At 32.9% G+C, this 22,439-nt stretch overlaps 1 protein-coding gene and 1 long non-coding RNA gene across 3 annotated transcripts; one reads left to right on the forward strand and one right to left on the reverse strand.

The window, feature by feature from the left end:
* Nucleotides 1–2,315: 2,315 nt before the first annotated feature.
* Nucleotides 2,316–21,953, reverse strand: LOC123881861 (ribosomal protein S19, mitochondrial-like). 2 transcript variants are annotated; one of them, XM_045930611.1, is made up of 3 exons: nt 21,832–21,953; nt 19,653–19,986; nt 2,316–2,555 (listed from the first exon to the last, which is right to left on the reverse strand). In XM_045930611.1, exons 2-3 carry the CDS (start codon nt 19,979–19,981, stop codon nt 2,504–2,506), a joined length of 381 nt encoding a protein of 126 aa, XP_045786567.1. In that variant the 5' UTR covers nt 19,982–19,986; nt 21,832–21,953; the 3' UTR covers nt 2,316–2,503. The 2 variants fall into 2 exon arrangements, with proteins under 2 accessions (XP_045786567.1, XP_045786566.1); XM_045930610.1 differs by lacking the exon at nt 2,316–2,555 and having other exon boundaries at nt 19,412–19,986.
* LOC123881862 lies at nt 2,665–3,679 on the forward strand. Its single transcript, XR_006799628.1, has 2 exons — nt 2,665–3,248; nt 3,396–3,679. It is a non-coding gene; the product is annotated as an uncharacterized LOC123881862 (long non-coding RNA).
* Nucleotides 21,954–22,439: the final 486 nt, after the last annotated feature.

The raw sequence follows: 22,439 nt of genomic DNA on the forward strand, positions 1-22,439 counted from the left end.
TAGGTTTCTGAATAATATATGTAATTTATGACTTGGAATGCCTTATTTTTCAAAGCTCCAACTCATCAAAAATAATACTGAAATTTAAAGGTTTATGATTTGTGGACATAGAACAGTGATAGCAACGGGTAGAGAAAGAAGAAAAATATGAGACATACTGATGATCATTAGATAAAAATTGATCTTTAGATATTATACATATCCAAATCATCATAGTAATGACGATGTCAATTTAATAGAAGAAATAGAGTGAATCTCTACTTTTTTTTTATTTTAGCGATATCCACTTTGTTAAGAGTGTCTCACATATGTTGGAAGATGGTCCGAATATATATATTTATAAAGTAAAGACAATTATCACCTTAAGTTAGTTTTATAGTGTTGAGTTAGACTCAACTTCTAATTCTAAGATAGTATCAAAACCTCCTCCACGTTCTATTTGGGCCACATCTTATTAGATTTTTAATCGGGTCACCCACTATTTATATCCACGTATTAAGCTCAATAGTGTTGGGAGCGAGAGTGTATGTTAAGAGTTTCAAATCGGTTGCGAGATGGCCTAAATATATCTATACTAATATATAAAGGGAAAACTTACTTTTGGTAGCCTACCTGATTTGCCAGCATATTCGCTACTTGATTTGCCTCTCTCAACACATACGAAAGAGGAGAGTCGGAAAAACCTTAGGAAGATTATGAATGTCTACAACTGTTTTGAATTGCAAATGAAAAGAACACTGCATTTGAACTACTTGAGTTGCAAGAAATGAGTTTAACACGATAATATCTGTGAATGATTTATCCGTGTTGAAGGTAATTAATCTCATAAGGGTTGCCCTTAATTATCTCTGTTCCATAATTGAACAAGCACCAGTATCACTTGTAAAGCCAAAAGAAAATTATCTCTGTTCCATAATTGAACAAGCACCAGTATCACTTGTAAAGCCAAAAGAAAAATGACAACTACCATTTCGGACAATACCTTCCGCGAAACTGCTATTGTGAATGTTACAAACAACGCCATCACAATTTAGCTTAACAAAATCAACATGAGAAACGGAGAATTAGGAGTTCATCCTAACTCACGTCTTCCCATCTTTACAAGTCAACAATAGCTTTTTCTTTCCTATTAGTAAGTAAAATCTGGTTGGTCTGTTATCCCAGCCTTGCATTCATCTGGTAAGAAATTACCTTTGAGAACTTGGGAGACACATTTGGTGAAAGATTCTCATACAATGAGGTGACTTTCTTCATTTTATTTTTGGAACACCACTTCATTCCTACTTATCTATAGATTTGTGAGGCAACTATTCCAACACTATTTCTCTTGTGACATTAATTTTCGTTTAAAAATTGCATATTTCGTGTTGCTAATTTCACCATAAACACACTTGAATCCTCACCCATGAAAAAAAATTAAAAATAGTGACAGTGACCATAACATAGTAATTGAACATTTTTTGAACAAATACAGGCATATAACTTATAAGTTACAATTCATATAAGATTTTATCTACGAACACAACCAATATGATAGCTTATTCACATAGTATTAGCCTATTTGATGTTATAGTAAGATTATCACAAGTGTGTTTTTCGGAAATGGATTATGTGCAGTCACGTTTTCTGTGCAGTCACGATGTTTGTGACGGTCCGATCAAGAACAAAAGGTCTAATAAATGTATGTTATTTATGTTTAATAATTATGCGCTTAAATTAGGACTTTCCGATCTTAATCGGTCAGCTAACGATGTTTGACTGCATAACTGCATGCACTTTATGACTGCACTAAATCCTGGTCCGGGTTTTTCTTTCTCATTACCGACCATCAGAAAGGGCAATTCATTCTAGGGGGAGCACAAATTTTTGAAAGCTAATTATCATATATAGACACTATGGTAAACTTTGAACAACTAAGTTTGACAAGCAAATAAATTCCAGAAGAACCACCCTGTTACATATATAACTACTTAACTGAACTGCATTGACATCAAATTACATTGCAACAACAATGCATACAATCAAACAAATGAAAACAGATGCATGATTGATTGATACTATTAAATCCTCTCGACACTCCCTATTTGCATTTAAATTAAGTTCGGAGAAGCGGAGGAACACAGGCAAATACACAAACAAAAGATAAATTATAAATGACATACCTGTGTAGTGGCAGGACATTCAATATAAACAAATAACTCTTAAATTCACATCCTAAAAACCATAAACTCATAAATCCGTCCATGATAAAAATTAGAACGACAAAAATGAAGAGATAAATTTATTTTTTTGAAAAAGCAAATGAAGAGATCAAATAGGCAATGAACCTAATGGATGCAACAGCAACCATTGTCAAATTTCATGAAACCCTTGTTGTCAATACTCAAGTTAAACACTTCAGATGTAAATAAGCTATGCTGTTTATCCACGTAGATGTAACCAACTGCAGAATATAAACTATTCATAAAATCAATTTCCTAAAAAAAAAAAAAAAAAAAAAATATCACTTCTTTTTCTTGAGTTGTTTAACTTTTGCATTAGGTTGGTCTTTGGATTTGCGTTTCTTGAGTTGCCTCTGCTGCTTTGAAATTAGACCCTCTGCAGCTTTTGAAAACATGTATTGATGTGGTCTAATTTTGAAGAATAAAAACAATGAGGGTTTAAATCTACTTAGCTTAAAATTTTGAGTTACTTTGGAAAAGAAATTTTTAAGTTAAGATAAGCTTTTGATGATTGTTTTATACAAGTAGATTATTGGTTTTGGGAATGAAATGTTTGAACTAGCCATGTTTTATTGAGAGGCCGAGGCATGTTAGCATGTATAGTATATCTATTATGCTTCTTTTCAAAATTTTGATGCTATTTTAAAAAGAGAATGATCTTGGTTTAGAAGAAAACAATTAATTATTTAGTAACTCAATTAAATTTGCTTTGTTTGGAGATGAAACTAGAAACTTTTTATTTAGTAACCAAGCTAAAACTCTTGAGTTAGAATGTTATTGCATAGCGTTTTACAGTAGGCTTGGAGTTATCCAATGTTACAACAAATGAATAATGTTCCTTTGGGAATATTGAGATATTCTCATGACTTTTCACTTTTCAGGTACTAAAATGAGGTGGTGAAGGAAGATACTCATTGGAGTGGATTAGATATAGCACACTCTTTAATTTCAAATATTATAATCATGAATCATAGTTTTATAGGAATATAAGAGTAACAATCTCGCTTTTGCTTATGTAACTTACCAGTAAGTTCTTACTCTTTCTCCCTTCTCTTTTACGATGTATCATTTCTGATTTCTGAATTTGCATCAACCATTGCCCTTTGTTTGTCTCAGTTTTTCATTTGCAATGTCTTCTTATGTCTATTTTCATTTTCAATCTACATCTTTCAGATGTTGATGCTTTCAGCAAATTGAATCGATTATGGAGCAATTGAAGGCACTGAGATTTAGTTCATTAATTATAACACAGGTTTGACACAATGTATTTTTGTTTTCCAGTTCTGTAGTTTTTTATGTACAGTTTTGACACAATGTACAAAGTTATTTTGACATTATAAATTTTTGGTGCTAGCCTTTTGACAATCTAGTAATAAGTGTTGGAATTTGTCTTTATTATGATGTTTTGTATTTTGGATTACAATGTGGTTGTACTTTAATGACATTATTACTATATATATGTTGAATTTGGCTATGGATATTGAATGTTGAATTTTAGTATTATGTTCTTGATGCAAGTTATGTTATATTGTTGGCATTGTGGGTTAGATTTTTTTAATTAAAAAAAAGGATTTAAAATATATATAAAAAAAAAAACGCAGGTTTTTCAAAAAAATAAAAATAAATAAAGTTAAGATTTCACATCTGGTGGGCTTGGTCAGATGTAAAAGGTCCAATTTAATTTTAAAAAAAATAATATTTGATTTTCGCCTTGGTCAGAGGTAAAAAGTGTTTTTTTACATCTGACTACGCCAGATGTAAAACATGTATACTTACTAAGTCTCGTGCGCCTACATCTGACATTTTTCAGATGTAAAAAGTGTTTTTCGCCAGATGTAAAAAAGCTTTTTTCTACTAGTGAAACAAATAAGCATAAATTTCAATGGAAAAAGTTTCTAAGCAAGATTTCCCAAACACATAACACAAATTTCAATTATTTTTAAGCTAACCAAACACACCCCTAAATCCAATCATTGAAACACAACACACATTTATTACACTAAAAAATCAATAGTACTAACATTAACACGAATGAACAATAACAATGAAGATAGTAAAAGTAGGTAAAGTTTTGATTTTTAAGTTGTAAAGTTAGTAAAGTTTTGATTTTTAAGTTGTTCTTGATTGTTGGCTCTCTAGTTATCTTGGTTTAACATTCATGGAGTGATCTTAAAAAAAAAAAAATTGAGTTTCTTTTTTGTATTTTTGTTCCTGTTAAAACATGACATTGAAATATAAAAAATCTCAATAGATGAAAAACAAGCATAAAAGATTGTGTTTATGATGGAGGAAGAACAAGCATTATCTAACCTACTTTTGCTAATAACACCTTCAAACTCATTTTTCATCTTTTATGCTTGTTCTTCATAAAAGCATAAAAGGTTGTTCTTCATAAAAGGTTGCTGATGGTGGAAGAACAAGCATAAAAGGTTGTTGATAGTGTTGTGCAAGTTTTAACAAAGATAGAAAACATACCTGAATTAGGACGTGATTACACTGAAATCCAAAAACAAACTCGTATAAAATCCAAAGCTGAGTTGAAGAGGTGAAGAGAGAAGAGAGAGGGTTTTGGTGTTGGTGTGAGGAAAAATAAGAAAAGAAATGATTTATGAGAGAGAAGAGGTGAAGAGAGAAGAGAGAAATGGAATGGAATTGAAATGTAGTAGTAGTACTGCTAACACAGATAAATTCAGAGCAATGAGAGAGAGAGAGAGAGAGAGAGAGAGAGAGAGAGAGAGAGAGAGAGAAAAGCACCATATTAACCAACCAGCTTCATCCATCCTTTTACAAAGATAATAAACAAAAAGTAAAACAAATAAGCATAAATTTCAATGGAAAAAGTTTCTATGCAAGATTTCCCAAACACATAACACAAATTTCAATTATTTTTATGCTAACCAAACACACCCCTAAATCCAATCATTGAAACACAGCACACATTTATTACACTAAAAAATCAATAGTACTAACATTAACACGAATGAACAATAACAATGAAGATAGTAAAAGTAGGTAAAGTTTTGATTTTTAAGTTGTAAAGTTAGTAAAGTTTTGATTTTTAAGTTGTTCTTGATTGTTGGCTCTCTAGTTATCTTGGTTTAACATTCATGGAGTGATCTTAAAAAAAAAAAAAATTGAGTTTCTTTTTTGTATTTTTGTTCCTGTTAAAACATGACATTGAAATATAAAAAATCTCAATAGATGAAAAACAAGCATAAAAGATTGTGTTTATGATGGAGGAAGAACAAGCATTATCTAACCTACTTTTGCTAATAACACCTTCAAACTCATTTTTCATCTTTTATGCTTGTTCTTCATAAAAGCATAAAAGGTTGTTCTTCATAAAAGGTTGCTGATGGTGGAAGAACAAGCATAAAAGGTTGTTGATAGTGTTGTGCAAGTTTTAACAAAGATAGAAAACATACCTGAATTAGGACGTGATTACACTGAAATCCAAAAACAAACTCGTATGAAATCCAAAGCTGAGTTGAGGAGGTGAAGAGAGAAGAGAGAGGGTTTTGGTGTTGGTGTGAAGAAAAATAAGAAAAGAAATTATTTATGAGAGAGAAGAGGTGAAGAGAGAAGAGAGAAATGGAATGGAATTGAAATGTAGTAGTAGTACTGCCAACACAAATAAATTCAGAGCAATGAGAGAGAGAGAGAGAGAGAGAGAGAGAGAGAGAGAGAGAGAGAGAGAGAGAGAGTGAAAAGCACCATATTAACCAACCAGCTTCATCCATCCTTTTACAAAGATAATAAACAAAAAGTAAAACAAATAAGCATAAATTTCAATGGAAAAAGTTTCTAAGCAAGATTTCCCAAACACATAACACAAATTTCAATTATTTTTAAGCTAACCAAACACACCCCTAAATCCAATCATTGAAACACAACACACATTTATTACACTAAAAAATCAATAGTACTAACATTAACACGAATGAACAATAACAATGAAGATAGTAAAAGTAGGTAAAGTTTTGATTTTTAAGTTGTAAAGTTAGTAAAGTTTTGATTTTTAAGTTGTTCTTGATTGTTGGCTCTCTAGTTATCTTGGTTTAACATTCATGGAGTGATCTTAAAAAAAAAAAATTGAGTTTGTTTTTTGTATTTTTGTTCCTGTTAAAACATGACATTGAAATATAAAAAATCTCAATAGATGAAAAACAAGCATAAAAGATTGTGTTTATGATGGAGGAAGAACAAGCATTATCTAACCTACTTTTGCTAATAACACCTTCAAACTCATTTTTCATCTTTTATGCTTGTTCTTCATAAAAGCATAAAAGGTTGTTCTTCATAAAAGGTTGCTGATGGTGGAAGAACAAGCATAAAAGGTTGTTGATAGTGTTGTGCAAGTTTTAACAAAGATAGAAAACATACCTGAATTAGGACGTGATTACACTGAAATCCAAAAACAAACTCGTATGAAATCCAAAGCTGAGTTGAAGAGGTGAAGAAAGAAGAGAGAGGGTTTTGGTGTTGGTGTGAAGAAAAATAAGAAAAGAAATGATTTATGAGAGAGAAGAGGTGAAGAGAGAAGAGAGAAATGGAATGGAATTGAAATGTAGTAGTAGTACTGCCAACACAGATAAATTCAGAGCAATGAGAGAGAGAGAGAGAGAGAGAGAGAGAGAGAGAGAGAGAGAGAGAGAGAGAGAGAGAGAGAGAGAGAGAGAGAGAGTGAAAAGCACCATATTAACCAACCAGCTTCATCCATCCTTTTACAAAGATAATAAACAAAAAGTAAAACAAATAAGCATAAATTTCAATGGAAAAAGTTTCTATGCAAGATTTCCGAAACACATAACACAAAGATTTACCAAACACAAAGTTTCTTATTTAGTATTGATAAATATATCTATATAAATCAGTATGTTGCAGACCTTTGACTGGAGTGTCTGATTTATATATTCACTAAGATTTACCAAGAGCCACATTGACATAATATTAAGAGCCACATTGGTGCAATAGGGTTAATTTATATATATTCACATATGATTTACCAAACATAAAATGTAGTAAAATTAAAGTAGATACTTCATGTGATTAAGTAGGTATTATATGTGTGTGTGTGGTGTTTTGTTTCGGAAAAATTGATCACCACCTGAACCAAACAGATTAGTTGATTGAAAAAGTGATGCGAACATATGCAAACCAAAACGATTTTTTTTACAGTTTTTAGTTTGAGTTGGTTCGATTTTCATTTTTCTATTGGTTTGAATTTGATTCGATTTTGAATACCCCTAAACACCGCTCTAAGAAAGAATGATTGTTAAATGCTTAAAGCGATGATATATACTGCAAAATTAAAGATATGTTCGTTAATTAATAATGTTAATAGACTTACAAAATTTTCTGGCCAAGTTAGCCCCTATCTTCATCTAATTGAGTAGAAGTCGAGTTTTGTTCATATTTAAGTAAACCTTCATGTGATGGCTTTTAATACAATTTTTTCTAAAGCAAAGTATTTTTGTGAAATTTTATGTACTGTTTGTCCCAGCTTATTTTAGACTTTTTACTCTAAAAAAAGGAGAAGTCGGGTCAAACAATATTTTTTAGAAATCCTTAATAAAAAAAGTTACTTAATTTTTAAGTGTAAAATTGATGTAAGTTCAAAGCAAGTATGTAAATTATCGTATCCACAGGGACTAGTGTGATATTAAATGCATTTCAACAATTGCCATTGGTTTCAAGTTTGAGTTTTAAAAGGTTTCGTATTGTAATTTTTGATTGCGAACAAAATATAAAGTGCGATAAAATAAAGGTTTAGCTTCAGAGAAATAAAATTGCCGGGATTAGACTTTACATACTCATTCCTATGTATTAACTTAACCAAACGTATATATGCTTTAGATATTGATTAATAATTTCACATATTGCTCATCGAATGTTTCCGTGTCCGGAATACATCGCGAAATCTATTGTATCGATTAACATCCGATGTCTCGTTTATCAACATATACAATAGCATTAAGATTCAATATTAAAAGTGAATATCAAAACCTAAATCCATGTCTAGAGTTTAAAGTTTTGACATGTGATTATCCTATTTCTTAAGACTCAAACAATATATGTCTATATCATTTAAATCATTGAATAAATATGAAAAGCAAGGATAACACAAATATTAATGAATAATCTAAAACATATATATATATATATATATATATATATATATATATATATATATATATATATATATATATATATATATATATATATCAAAAGATTAAGATCAATACATAGTCATGAATATTTACATCTAATCCCAACAATAAAGAAGTTTAGTCACTCATTGTCATGGTGACAATCTTACAAAGATGAGTAGAAGCACAAAGGAAGAACATCAACTCTTGAAGTCTCAAGATAATTGAATCTGTAACGACCCGATTTTTAGTAAATCGATATTTTATATATTTGCATATATTTTGGGTTAGTGTTAAATATTTATTTACGCGACCTATTATTATTTATCGCGAACATAAGTTTGTGAGCGAAACCTTTGTCGTGTTAGTGGGCTTGGGCGTGTGATAGAAGCTTAATGGGCTTAGGCTATTGGGCTTGGTTCATGATCCAATAGAGAGTAGTATAAGTACCAAGTCAAACCAATGAATAGTCTCATAATTCATTTTTCATGAGAAGTTAGAAGTAGCAAGAGCAAGAGCAAGTAACCTAGGAGAGCTAGAAGAACTCGAGCAAGGAGAAGAGTTTAGAGGCAAGAATCATCATTCAATCTAAGGTGAGAGTGGTTTAGCATAAGCTTGGGTGATCCAAGAGAGGGGAGGTGTCTAGCCTCCATTCCTGAACTCTCTCATCCAATTTCTTTGGGGTTTGGGTGAAGTTTCTTTATCATAAACATGTCTTTTCATCTTAGTATGCTTAATGAACATCTAGGAGGGAATATGTATATGTTTGATGATGGTTTTGCATGTTTTTGCAACTTTGCTTATTTTGCAAGAAATTGACATGATTTTGTATGTGTGATGTGTTTTGGTGTTTTTGATTGTTGATACATGTATATATGTATGGTATATACATGATTGATCACTTGTTATGCATTTATAACATGTCTAGATGGATTTTTGAGTGGATTCAAGGTTAAACCGCCTTATTGAAACTCAAGAACAGATATTTTTCTGGTGTAGTTCGCTAAGCGACCAGGAGTTCGCTGTAGCGAACATGTTCGCTGAAGCTCGCCAAAGCTCGCCATGAGCAGGTGACTTCCTGGTGTGGTTCGCCAAGTCTCGCTAAGGCTTCGCTTAGCGAAGGCCTCAGTGACAGCAATTTTTGCTGATGTTTGTAAAGTGCGTGTATCCATGTATTTGGTTTCGTTTTGGTTTGGAATTATTATATGTTTAATAATTGTGTTGTGTGATGGCATTTATATAAAATGTCAAAGAAGTATATGTATGTTTGTATATCGGGTTGTCCGATAAAGAAGAATATCAGTTTGTCTGATAAAGAAGTTTAATGGATTATGTTATCCATGTAGTGAGCAGTAGCTTCGTGCTAAGTGATTATCATATGTTTGGTAAATGCATGGCATTCATAAACTCATGCATTATTTAGGGATATCAGACTTGTCTGATAAAGAAGGATATTGGACTTGTCCAATAAAGAAGGATATCAATGGTAAGTTCCTTGATAAAGAAGATGGTACCACATGCATTAGTCGTGTCTAGGTTGGCATGACATTGAATGTTTGGCATTAGTCGCATTTGAGTAAATGTGCAATTATGTGTTATGTGTTATGTGAGTTCTTTGTGTTGTCCGAGACGACGTGAAACTATCTGGTTGTGTATTTGTGAGTATGTGTTATCTGGTGTATTGCTTTTGAGGCATGTGTGTGAGTTAGTAATACGTGATAGGTTGAATATAGGTGCGTTTCTATATTCGTATGTATGTGATTATGTTTACTAACTCTCTACCTAATTGTTATGTGCTGGACCTTTGGGGGTTCAGGTATTCAGGTCGAGGTTTTCGACGAGTTTTAGCTGCAGATCGTTTTGGTGTGGAGCACTTTTGGTGAGGAGCTAGTGTAGGCTACCTTTGTATAGTTTTGATTAAGTTTAGATGGGTTGTGATGTATATTAGTGCTCTGGTATGTTGTAACATCGAGTCGGGGATCGTTTGTATTCCGTCGTATATCGATGTGAACATCTTAACTTATGTTTTATGTTAATGAATTATCTTTGGAACTATTTTGTTCATTGCTTTGAAAATCCTTTATGTTAATGTTTTCCGCTGCGACGTTTCGTGTCGTGTGCACGATCGTTTTATAAAATGTTTTTCCGTAGCGCTCCGGCTACTTATCTTTAAAAAGTTTTTAAGATCACGTTTTTAAGGGTAGTTAGTTCGGGGTGTTACAGAATCCACCTTAAATCTCCTAAGAAAATAACTCTCTAGTGTTCTCTGAAGTTTGGCTGCACAAAGATATTAATTAACCTAATTTTCTGCATCTCATGGCTTTATATAGTGTCCAAATTTTTGATGTTCGCTGGGCGAAGAATGTGTTCGCTGCAACGAACAAGCTTAATTCACCCTGTAGATTGCTGACACGTGCCTTAAACCGCCTTGGATCTGAGATGTTCGCTACCATTCGCTGCAGCGACCTTGTTAGCGAATGTTCGCTGCTTGGTTCGCTGTGGCGAATGGTTAGCGAATGGTTGCCAAAAGCTCCTGGAGATGTTCGCCTCTCATTCTCTGCAGCGAACCTGATAGCGAATGTTCGCTGCATGGTTCGCTGTGGCGAATGGTTAGCAAACACTTATCAAAAGTTTCTGTTGATGTTCGCTGCATGCTCGCTGTGAGTTCGCTGCAGCGAACATTCCAAAATCAAAATTCATCCTTTAGCTTCAAATTTATTCCATGTGTTAAAACCTGGCAAAATGTTGGGAAAAAGTATCATTCGACAATATTTACTCAAATTTACTCAAAATACAAATATTTACACAAATAGGGGATAAATTAGTACATGTTTCTTAAAGTTTAAGTTAATAAGTGTCTAAGTTTGATATGTATTTGTACTACTTTTGGGCACTTATCAAAAATACATATATAATGAGCTTTTGGTTAAGTTGATATATGAAACTTTTTGGAACAAATTACAGCTTTTCTCTGCTCTAGCCACTTCCCCAGCAAATACATATTATAATATCCCACATTAATTGTCTTGAGTTCCAATTTTGGGTGTGACAAAAACTGTTTTTATTTCTTTTTTTTTTTGGTTTGTTGAAAAAGGCTAAGATTTTATTAAAAAGAGACAGAAGAGACAAAAGGCCCAAAGAAATAGCACATGATTAGAAACAACCCCACCTTTCCCTGATTGTTCGCCGAATCAAAAACAAAAGCATAACAAGTGTAGCAGTAGCCATCTCCTTAACCAACCAATAGAAAACGCAGCAAAAAAAACCGTATAAATGTGGGAAGAGAGAGAGAGTGAGAGAAACCTTTGTGAGTGGGGGAAAGGACCTTATGTGTGAGTGGTGAAACCAATGTTTTGAAAACCGGACCGGACCGGCCGGTCCGACCGGTTCGACCACGAACCGGTGCCCTCGGCGGTCCGGTCGACTAGCAAGAACCGCTAGTCAGTGGAACCGGTCAAAAACCGGTGTGAACCGGTATGAACCGGTGTGAACCGGTGTGAACCGGTGAACCGGTGAACCGGAAAACCGGCCGGTTTTTCTCTCACTTAAAAAAAAAAAAAAAAAAAACTGATTTTTTAATTAAAAAAAACAATGGATTGAAATTGAAAGGTTAAAAAATCAAAAATCTTTCCTTTCCAACCATAGACTCAAACACGTGAAAAAATTATATGAACGGTTCAATATAAACGGTTCAATAACGGTTGAACCGATCCGACCGGTTGACCCTTGAACCAGTTGTCACAACGGTTCGACCTCCGGTCCGGTTCTTAAAACATTGGGTGAAACTGAAAAGGGACCTTATGTGACTGAGTGAGAGAGAGAGAGAGTGAGAGAGAGCCACTATGCAATATAGAAGATGTGGTAGAAAGATTAAAATCGGTCGTGAATAATAATATTGGGGCACACTGAAAATGAGAAGAGGTTATATGAAAATAGAGGTTATATTGTAGGAGTAGGACCACACATATGATTGTGTGGAGATTCATTCATTCCGTACAACATAAAAGAAACGAGTCTTACTTTAATAAAAAACTATCGTCCAAGTCGGATCATCTATTCCTTTACAAAAAATATCAAAACTATCTATTTATTTTAATTATGTGAATAAATTGATAAATTAAATTTTATTCTCTCAAAAGTTTACTAAGTGAAGATCAATTTTATGGAGTTTTAAAAATTATCCTCTATTTGTCAAGTCTTTAATATTCTGAAAGTCGATCCTCTAAAGATTTAATCTTATCTTGCACAGTTTTTCCTCGCAAATTAAAATATAGAGGAGGAAGTTGAAAATATATAGTAGTACCCAAAGTACAATAGTAAGTAAAAGTTATATGCAAACGCGACCAAATATAATTAAACAAAATGCTTTTAAAGTTATATGTTAGCGAATGGTTGCCAAAAGCTCCTGGAGATGTTCACCTCTCATTCTCTGCAGCGAACCTGATAGCGAATGTTCGCTGCATGGTTCGCTGTGACGAATGGTTAGCAAACACTTATCAAAAGTTTCTGTTGATGTTCGCTGCATGGTCGCTGTGAGTTCGCTGCAACGAACATTCCAAAATCAAAATTCATCCTTTAGCTTCAAATTTATTCCATGTGTTAAAACCTGTCAAAATGTTGGGAAAAAGTATCATTCGACAATATTTACTCAAATTTACTCAAAATACAAATATTTACACAAATAGGGGATAAATTAGTACATGTTTCTTAAAGTTTAAGTTAATAAGTGTCTAAGTTTGATATGTATTTGTACTACTTTTGGGCACTTATCAAAAATACATATATAATGAGCTTTTGGTTAAGTTGATATATGAAACTTTTTGGAACAAATTACAGCTTTTCTCTGCTCTAGCCACTTCCCCAGCAAATACATATTATAATATCCCACATTAATTGTCTTGAGTTCCAATTTTGGGTGTGACAAAAACTGTTTTTATTTCTTTTTTTTTTTGGTTTGTTGAAAAAGGCTAAGATTTTATTAAAAAGAGACAGAAGAGACAAAAGGCCCAAAGAAATAGCACATGATTAGAAACAACCCCACCTTTCCCTGATTGTTTGCCGAATCAAAAACAAAAGCATAACAAGTGTAGCAGTAGCCATCTCCTTAACCAACCAATAGAAAACGCAGCAAAAAAAACCGTATAAATGTGGGAAGAGAGAGAGAGTGAGAGAAACCTTTGTGAGTGGGGGAAAGGACCTTATGTGTGAGTGGTGAAACTGAAAAGGGACCTTATGTGACTGAGTGAGAGAGAGAGAGAGTGAGAGAGAGCCACTATGCAATATAGAAGATGTGGTAGAAAGATTAAAATCGGTCGTGAATAATAATATTGGGGCACACTGAAAATGAGAAGAGGTTATATGAAAATAGAGGTTATATTGTAGGAGTAGGACCACACATATGATTGTGTGGAGATTCATTCATTCCGTACAACATAAAAGAAACGAGTCTTACTTTAATAAAAAACTATCGTCCAAGTCGGATCATCTATTCCTTTACAAAAAATATCAAAACTATCTATTTATTTTAATTATGTGAATAAATTGATAAATTAAATTTTATTCTCTCAAAAGCAATGTTTTGAAAACCGGACCGGACCGGCCGGTCCGACCGGTTCGACCACGAACCGGTGCCCTCGGCGGTCCGGTCGACTAGCAAGAACCGCTAGTCAGTGGAACCGGTCAAAAACCGGTGTGAACCGGTATGAACCGGTGTGAACCGGTGTGAACCGGTGAACCGGTGAACCGGAAAACCGGCCGGTTTTTCTCTCACTTAAAAAAAAAAAAAAAAAACTGATTTTTTAATTAAAAAAAACAATGGATTGAAATTGAAAGGTTAAAAAATCAAAAATCTTTCCTTTCCAACCATAGACTCAAACACGTGAAAAAATTATATGAACGGTTCAATATAAACGGTTCAATAACGGTTGAACCGATCCGACCGGTTGACCCTTGAACCAGTTGTCACAACGGTTCGACCTCCGGTCCGGTTCTTAAAACATTGCTCAAAAGTTTACTAAGTGAAGATCAATTTTATGGAGTTTTAAAAATTATCCTCTATTTGTCAAGTCTTTAATATTCTGAAAGTCGATCCTCTAAAGATTTAATCTTATCTTGCACAGTTTTTCCTCGCAAATTAAAATATAGAGGATAATAACTTGAAGGATAATAACTCTTGAGGTTAGTTTCAAGCATTATCTAGAATAAAATATACATTTTCAAATTAAGCTGCGGTGGATAAGTTAAATGGTCATTTAATTGGCCAAAATTAGAGCAACCCTCTCTATAATTGGCATAATTTGTTGATGTCACAAGGTAACCGAAAGACAAAGTTCCATATGAGCAAACCAATGAAGGTGCATTTGGTATTGTGTTTTTAAAAAGTGATATTATTGCCTGTTAAAGTATGCAATATTTTATGAATCATTGGTTGGTTTAACGATAATTGCTGCGGGACATAATAGGAAGACTACAATTTGATCCTGACAACTATAATTGATTGGAAGAGGACTGAAATCACTTGATGTCGGAACTAATCCACGAACGAGATTAGGTCTAGTGAGCCGAATACTGATGATAAAAAAAAAGTATGCAATATTTTTATTTTGAACTAATTACTTTTGATATTTTTTCTTAAATTGTAGCATATTTTAGTTTCAGTATATTTTGATCGACTTTGTTTTTATCGGATTTTTTTTAAGTAGCTTATTGATTAGAAATTTCACTCTTGAATCTTAAGAAATTTCACTCTTTTATGACACAGTTGTTAAGGAGCTAAATATTTTTTTTGAACGAAAAATATATTATTAAAGGAGGAGCATATACCCGTAAAGGAGGAGCCACAAAACAGAGATACTGTATATATGCGGAACACCGATAAAAATATCAAAACAAATACCACATAATAGAGTTTAAATATTGTAAACAAGTCTTACAACTTTGTGTCGAGAGCACCGGTTAGCACGACCGTTTAAACCATTCATGCATGCAGGTGTTACAATTCAATTGCATCATTAATTAATTACTTGCACACGTGTCGTGTCCAATTAAAACACAAAGTAGCTAGCGCAACTAATACTCCAATTCCAATCCCAACCAACCAACCAACCAACGTTCAAACATGAAACTTGCAAATAATCTTCTTTTGAAAATTTAAATTTTACACTAATTAATTACTTTGTAGCATGCTCTCAGCCATGACGCTGTCAATAATCAATATTATTGAAACAAATATAAAATTGAAGTAGAATTATGATTCCATGAATACAGTAGTAGAATGTATAAATAAAAGTACGTACACTAGATTAATAAAACTAATGAAGTTAATCCTTGAAGTCATGAGGTGTAATTTTGGTACGGAAACCAAGATTATAAATATGAGATGCTTCAACAATAGTTCAAGTGACCACGTAAAGTACAAAAGTACTTCTCCTTATCCATATTGCTCAATAGTCAATAATAGATAGATCAAATTCAATTATTGTCACGTTAGTTGCAATGTTACATTGCAATTATTGCCAATGTACGTTGTGATTGTGAGGGTAATTAAGAAGCAAAATTATTGACTTTGAGATGAACTACAAGATGATAGTTGATGTTGTACACAATAAAAAACAAAATAATTTAGAGTATGATTCATTTGATGATTGTAGACTCATATTTCAAATCATAGCGATTTTATAGTTGCTTTTACTAGGCATTAAGCAAACAGAAGCGTTCATGCTCTCGCATGAGCAACTCTTTCCCATGCTTCTCGCGCTACTTCGATGTTATTTTGAGTTGTATTACCGCGATTATTATTATGAATGAAATACTTTGAGTTTGCTTGCGCCCAAAAAAAAATTATTTGGGTTTTTGTCCTCTTTTGTACCAAGAAGAAAAAGCAAAATTATTGACTTTTCACTCTATAAGACTCAAATTGCAAAATATATAAATTCATGAGGTATTTAGTTCAACAAGAATTTGATTATTTTTTTTTTACCATTGAAGAAAATATAAGTTTATTTTTTTTTAACCTTGACATGATTCAAATATCAATTCTAAAATAGTCATTAGTGACATTTTAATTAGTAATAACTTCTTTTTTTCAATTCCATCAAAAAATCACGATTAGCAATGTTGTGACTCATAGATCTATGAAGGTTGATTTTAAAAGTATTGATTTTGTCATTAAAAAATGATGAGTGTTGCAACTTGTTCATTCATGTATAATTATCATATAATGAGTAGAAAGAGCATCACTTCATGTAAGTTTTTTTTTTTTTTAAAAAAGCAAAATATTAAGGAAACCATTTTAGGTTCTATAGCTACCATCAAATGACTTTCACACTATCTCACGTAATAATTAAACAATCCATTCATATTTTACTCTAATATTTGAAATTTTAAATAGTAATACATAAGCAACTCATTTTTATAATATTTGATTGTACTAAACCTTGTCACTATCTAGTATGGTCATCAATATACACAACAAATAATTTTTATGTGTATAGTATGATTCCTTATGTAAAATATATTTATAAAAAAAATACAAAATCCAACTTAAAATTAACCTTCAACTAATAGAGAAAAAAGCTAAGAAATTGTTCAATAAAACTATACTTTGGAACTCATTTGGGAAGTTTTAGTTTGACTTGAATTGTGAAGAGCGCATGCCTCTTGAATTATTGGGTATAAAACGTACCATTCAAGGCATGAATCACAAATGATTTTAGGATGACATAGATAGGTTTCTGAATAATATATGTAATTTATGACTTGGAATGCCTTATTTTTCAAAGCTCCAACTCATCAAAAATAATACTGAAATTTAAAGGTTTATGATTTGTGGACATAGAACAGTGATAGCAACGGGTAGAGAAAGAAGAAAAATATGAGACATACTGATGATCATTAGATAAAAATTGATCTTTAGATATTATACATATCCAAATCATCATAGTAATGACGATGTCAATTTAATAGAAGAAATAGAGTGAATCTCTACTTTTTTTTTATTTTAGCGATATCCACTTTGTTAAGAGTGTCTCACATATGTTGGAAGATGGTCCGAATATATATATTTATAAAGTAAAGACAATTATCACCTTAAGTTAGTTTTATAGTGTTGAGTTAGACTCAACTTCTAATTCTAAGATAGTATCAAAACCTCCTCCACGTTCTATTTGGGCCACATCTTATTAGATTTTTAATCGGGTCACCCACTATTTATATCCACGTATTAAGCTCAATAGTGTTGGGAGCGAGAGTGTATGTTAAGAGTTTCAAATCGGTTGCGAGATGGCCTAAATATATCTATACTAATATATAAAGGGAAAACTTACTTTTGGTAGCCTACCTGATTTGCCAGCATATTCGCTACTTGATTTGCCTCTCTCAACACATACGAAAGAGGAGAGTCGGAAAAACCTTAGGAAGATTATGAATGTCTACAACTGTTTTGAATTGCAAATGAAAAGAACACTGCATTTGAACTACTTGAGTTGCAAGAAATGAGTTTAACACGATAATATCTGTGAATGATTTATCCGTGTTGAAGGTAATTAATCTCATAAGGGTTGCCCTTAATTATCTCTGTTCCATAATTGAACAAGCACCAGTATCACTTGTAAAGCCAAAAGAAAATTATCTCTGTTCCATAATTGAACAAGCACCAGTATCACTTGTAAAGCCAAAAGAAAAATGACAACTACCATTTCGGACAATACCTTCCGCGAAACTGCTATTGTGAATGTTACAAACAACGCCATCACAATTTAGCTTAACAAAATCAACATGAGAAACGGAGAATTAGGAGTTCATCCTAACTCACGTCTTCCCATCTTTACAAGTCAACAATAGCTTTTTCTTTCCTATTAGTAAGTAAAATCTGGTTGGTCTGTTATCCCAGCCTTGCATTCATCTGGTAAGAAATTACCTTTGAGAACTTGGGAGACACATTTGGTGAAAGATTCTCATACAATGAGGTGACTTTCTTCATTTTATTTTTGGAACACCACTTCATTCCTACTTATCTATAGATTTGTGAGGCAACTATTCCAACACTATTTCTCTTGTGACATTAATTTTCGTTTAAAAATTGCATATTTCGTGTTGCTAATTTCACCATAAACACACTTGAATCCTCACCCATGAAAAAAAATTAAAAATAGTGACAGTGACCATAACATAGTAATTGAACATTTTTTGAACAAATACAGGCATATAACTTATAAGTTACAATTCATATAAGATTTTATCTACGAACACAACCAATATGATAGCTTATTCACATAGTATTAGCCTATTTGATGTTATAGTAAGATTATCACAAGTGTGTTTTTCGGAAATGGATTATGTGCAGTCACGTTTTCTGTGCAGTCACGATGTTTGTGACGGTCCGATCAAGAACAAAAGGTCTAATAAATGTATGTTATTTATGTTTAATAATTATGCGCTTAAATTAGGACTTTCCGATCTTAATCGGTCAGCTAACGATGTTTGACTGCATAACTGCATGCACTTTATGACTGCACTAAATCCTGGTCCGGGTTTTTCTTTCTCATTACCGACCATCAGAAAGGGCAATTCATTCTAGGGGGAGCACAAATTTTTGAAAGCTAATTATCATATATAGACACTATGGTAAACTTTGAACAACTAAGTTTGACAAGCAAATAAATTCCAGAAGAACCACCCTGTTACATATATAACTACTTAACTGAACTGCATTGACATCAAATTACATTGCAACAACAATGCATACAATCAAACAAATGAAAACAGATGCATGATTGATTGATACTATTAAATCCTCTCGACACTCCCTATTTGCATTTAAATTAAGTTCGGAGAAGCGGAGGAACACAGGCAAATACACAAACAAAAGATAAATTATAAATGACATACCTGTGTAGTGGCAGGACATTCAATATAAACAAATAACTCTTAAATTCACATCCTAAAAACCATAAACTCATAAATCCGTCCATGATAAAAATTAGAACGACAAAAATGAAGAGATAAATTTATTTTTTTGAAAAAGCAAATGAAGAGATCAAATAGGCAATGAACCTAATGGATGCAACAGCAACCATTGTCAAATTTCATGAAACCCTTGTTGTCAATACTCAAGTTAAACACTTCAGATGTAAATAAGCTATGCTGTTTATCCACGTAGATGTAACCAACTGCAGAATATAAACTATTCATAAAATCAATTTCCTAAAAAAAAAAAAAAAAAAAAAAATATCACTTCTTTTTCTTGAGTTGTTTAACTTTTGCATTAGGTTGGTCTTTGGATTTGCGTTTCCTGGTGAGAGCGAATTCACCAAACTTATGACCCACTTTTCCTTCAGTGATCTTACAGCGAATAGTGGTTTTCCCATTGTAAATTTTGACCTGGGAATCAACAAATTCTGGCAAGATAGTGGATCTCCGCGACCAAATGGTTTTGTTCTTCAAAAGTTCTGGATTCTTTTTCATCTTATGTAGGAATGCATCTATAAACGCTGGTTTGCGCGACACAACAGGAGCCGACGACGCCAGCTTCTTAGCAACAGGATTTGCAGTGTCACCGGCGATTCCAAGAAACTGCTTGTTCAGAACCCTAAGCAAATCGGTTGGCCTCATTCTTCCTATTCATACACAAAACTCACTCAAATTCAAAATTGTAAAACTAAACATCGAAAATCAAACCAAAATGAGGTAACTTTATGGAGCATTTAGGAAAAAGATATTGCAAAATTTAGTTTATAAATCACTACTTAATGACATAACTAATACACACAAAAAAACATTTCACTCATACAAAAACAGCAGTACACAATAATAATCCTCACACCTTGAAGGAGCAAGTGATTCCAACCCTTCAAAGTCCCCAATAACTTTTAATAATTTGTTGATTCCCTAACAAATTCACTTGCACCTTAACAAATTATTAGTGTTAGCCTGTTACGTACACAGACACCGGACACAATATGGACATTGACACGTCGACACCGCTAATAATTTGAAAATATGACATAATATAATTTGATCATAAGTGTCGGTGTCGTGTCTAACACAAACGCGTGTCCAACACCGGGACACGCCTAATCCGATAAGTGTTTGTTCTTCATAGTTTACAATACAAAATGCCACCCCTATTTTTACCTAAACAGGCTAACAATAACACTGCAAGCTCTCCTCCAACGCAACCTCTGATTATCAGCAAAAGCAACCACCCATATACTTTACAAGCTGAATAATAAACCTACTGCATAATCCTCAACAGCAACCAAAGAGAAAAAGAAGTACAGTATAAGACAGATAAAACAACCAACACTGATTCCAACTAGTACCCCAAGCCAAAAATCTTATGATAGAGCTAAGGGATGAATAGCTCCATGTGCTCTTCCATTCTCAATTAAATCTACTTCCTTCTTGACTAACACAACCACACAAAACCATTGTCCCACTGAGACCGCCAATAATGCTTAACACAAACGCTCAACGCTAATGACGTTACAAAGATCTCAAGCCACTAAATTTAGACCCTACACACTTTTGTAGAATCATACTCAAACCTAGTAATCCCCAAACAAGCAAGAGGGTTTGCAAACTATTGCCCAATTTTATTGAAGGATCAAGCGATATGAATGACACTGTTTAAACAAGTCCTTCCTCTTCAATCAAGGACTACTAAAATGAAATCTTTTGTATCTGTTTTGGCAACTTTCTGACATGTATATTTCTTTCACCAAATAGGCTAACAGGTATGAAATATGCGCAGAGAACTTAAAAAAAAAAAACCATAATACTATATACACCAAAGTTGCTATATAGAAGCTGTAGCGGAGCTTTACCAATCACCACTATAGCATAGCAAAATTTGGACAAACCGCTATCGTTCAACGATATGCTATGTAGTAGAAAATGTTGTCAAAATAGTGGCTATAGTGGCACCATAATACTATTGCATAGCGGAATTTTAACAATCTGGTATCCGCAATTGACAACACTAGTTAACACAATGAAACCAAACACAATGTCAATGTCTAACACTATGCTTTTATTTACAAGACACCTCACATCGAACGCATAAAGAATAAAAACAGCGCGAAAGGGAAAATACTACTCAATTTTTTCTTTTTTGTATTAAACCTCTGGTTCCCAGGAGAACGCCCCCCAGTAATCCAGAATTCAGCAGCGAAGTAAGTAACGTCTTGCAAAAAATTGTTACCACCAGGAATCAAACTCAGGATCGCCCAAACGATTTATTCTAGGGAAGCTCATTAAGCACTTTTGTCCAATAAGAATTTTTATTTACATGACACTATACAATAAAAGCAGGATGAATTAAAACAAATTCAAGTAAATACATATACGCAGAACATAAACATATAAGTGCATAGGAAATAATATTCATATCTTCAATTTTTCATTTTCAGATTATGCATAAGTGCTTTTTTCTAAGTAACGATTTTGAATGATTGACTTACAAGGAGAGAGGTGCGAGTGAGACGGTGAAGGGAGGGCTGGCAGCTAATGCGATCGAGAAGAGGACTGACCGAGCGAGCGAGATTGGAGACAGGAAATGGAAAAATCAGGGTTCTAACATTTATCTTTTATATTATAAGCTTGTATACACAAGCAAACTCTAAACCCTAATTTGTTTTCCCTGTTTTTCCTCCATTTTATCTTGCAATTTTTATAACCCGCAACCTTTCAATGTAAGGCAATATTTCCAACCATTATGGCAAGTATATCAATTATGATTAAAATTATGTGCAATAATTGATAAGCACCATCAATTTTAAAAGTATATCATATCAAAATTATTGTTGACTATATTATTCATCACGAAATATTTTTACGTCTTTCCTGGTCAATGATTTTTTTTCTACCGGATCATAAATTTAGAGAATAATTATCATGTGAGATTTAGAAAGTTATTATCACGTGTAATTTAGAAAGTTATTATCAAACTCAATTCTGCTAAATCAATTTTTTTTTGCAATACAACCAAACACAACCATAGTCATGTCACTAATCACATTCATTATTTTGATTTTAACATTGCAGATTTAATATTAACCGATGATCAATT

Source organism: Trifolium pratense, linkage group LG4, assembly GCF_020283565.1.
Source record: "Trifolium pratense cultivar HEN17-A07 linkage group LG4, ARS_RC_1.1, whole genome shotgun sequence".
In the NCBI taxonomy this organism is placed as follows: Eukaryota; Viridiplantae; Streptophyta; class Magnoliopsida; order Fabales; family Fabaceae; genus Trifolium; species Trifolium pratense.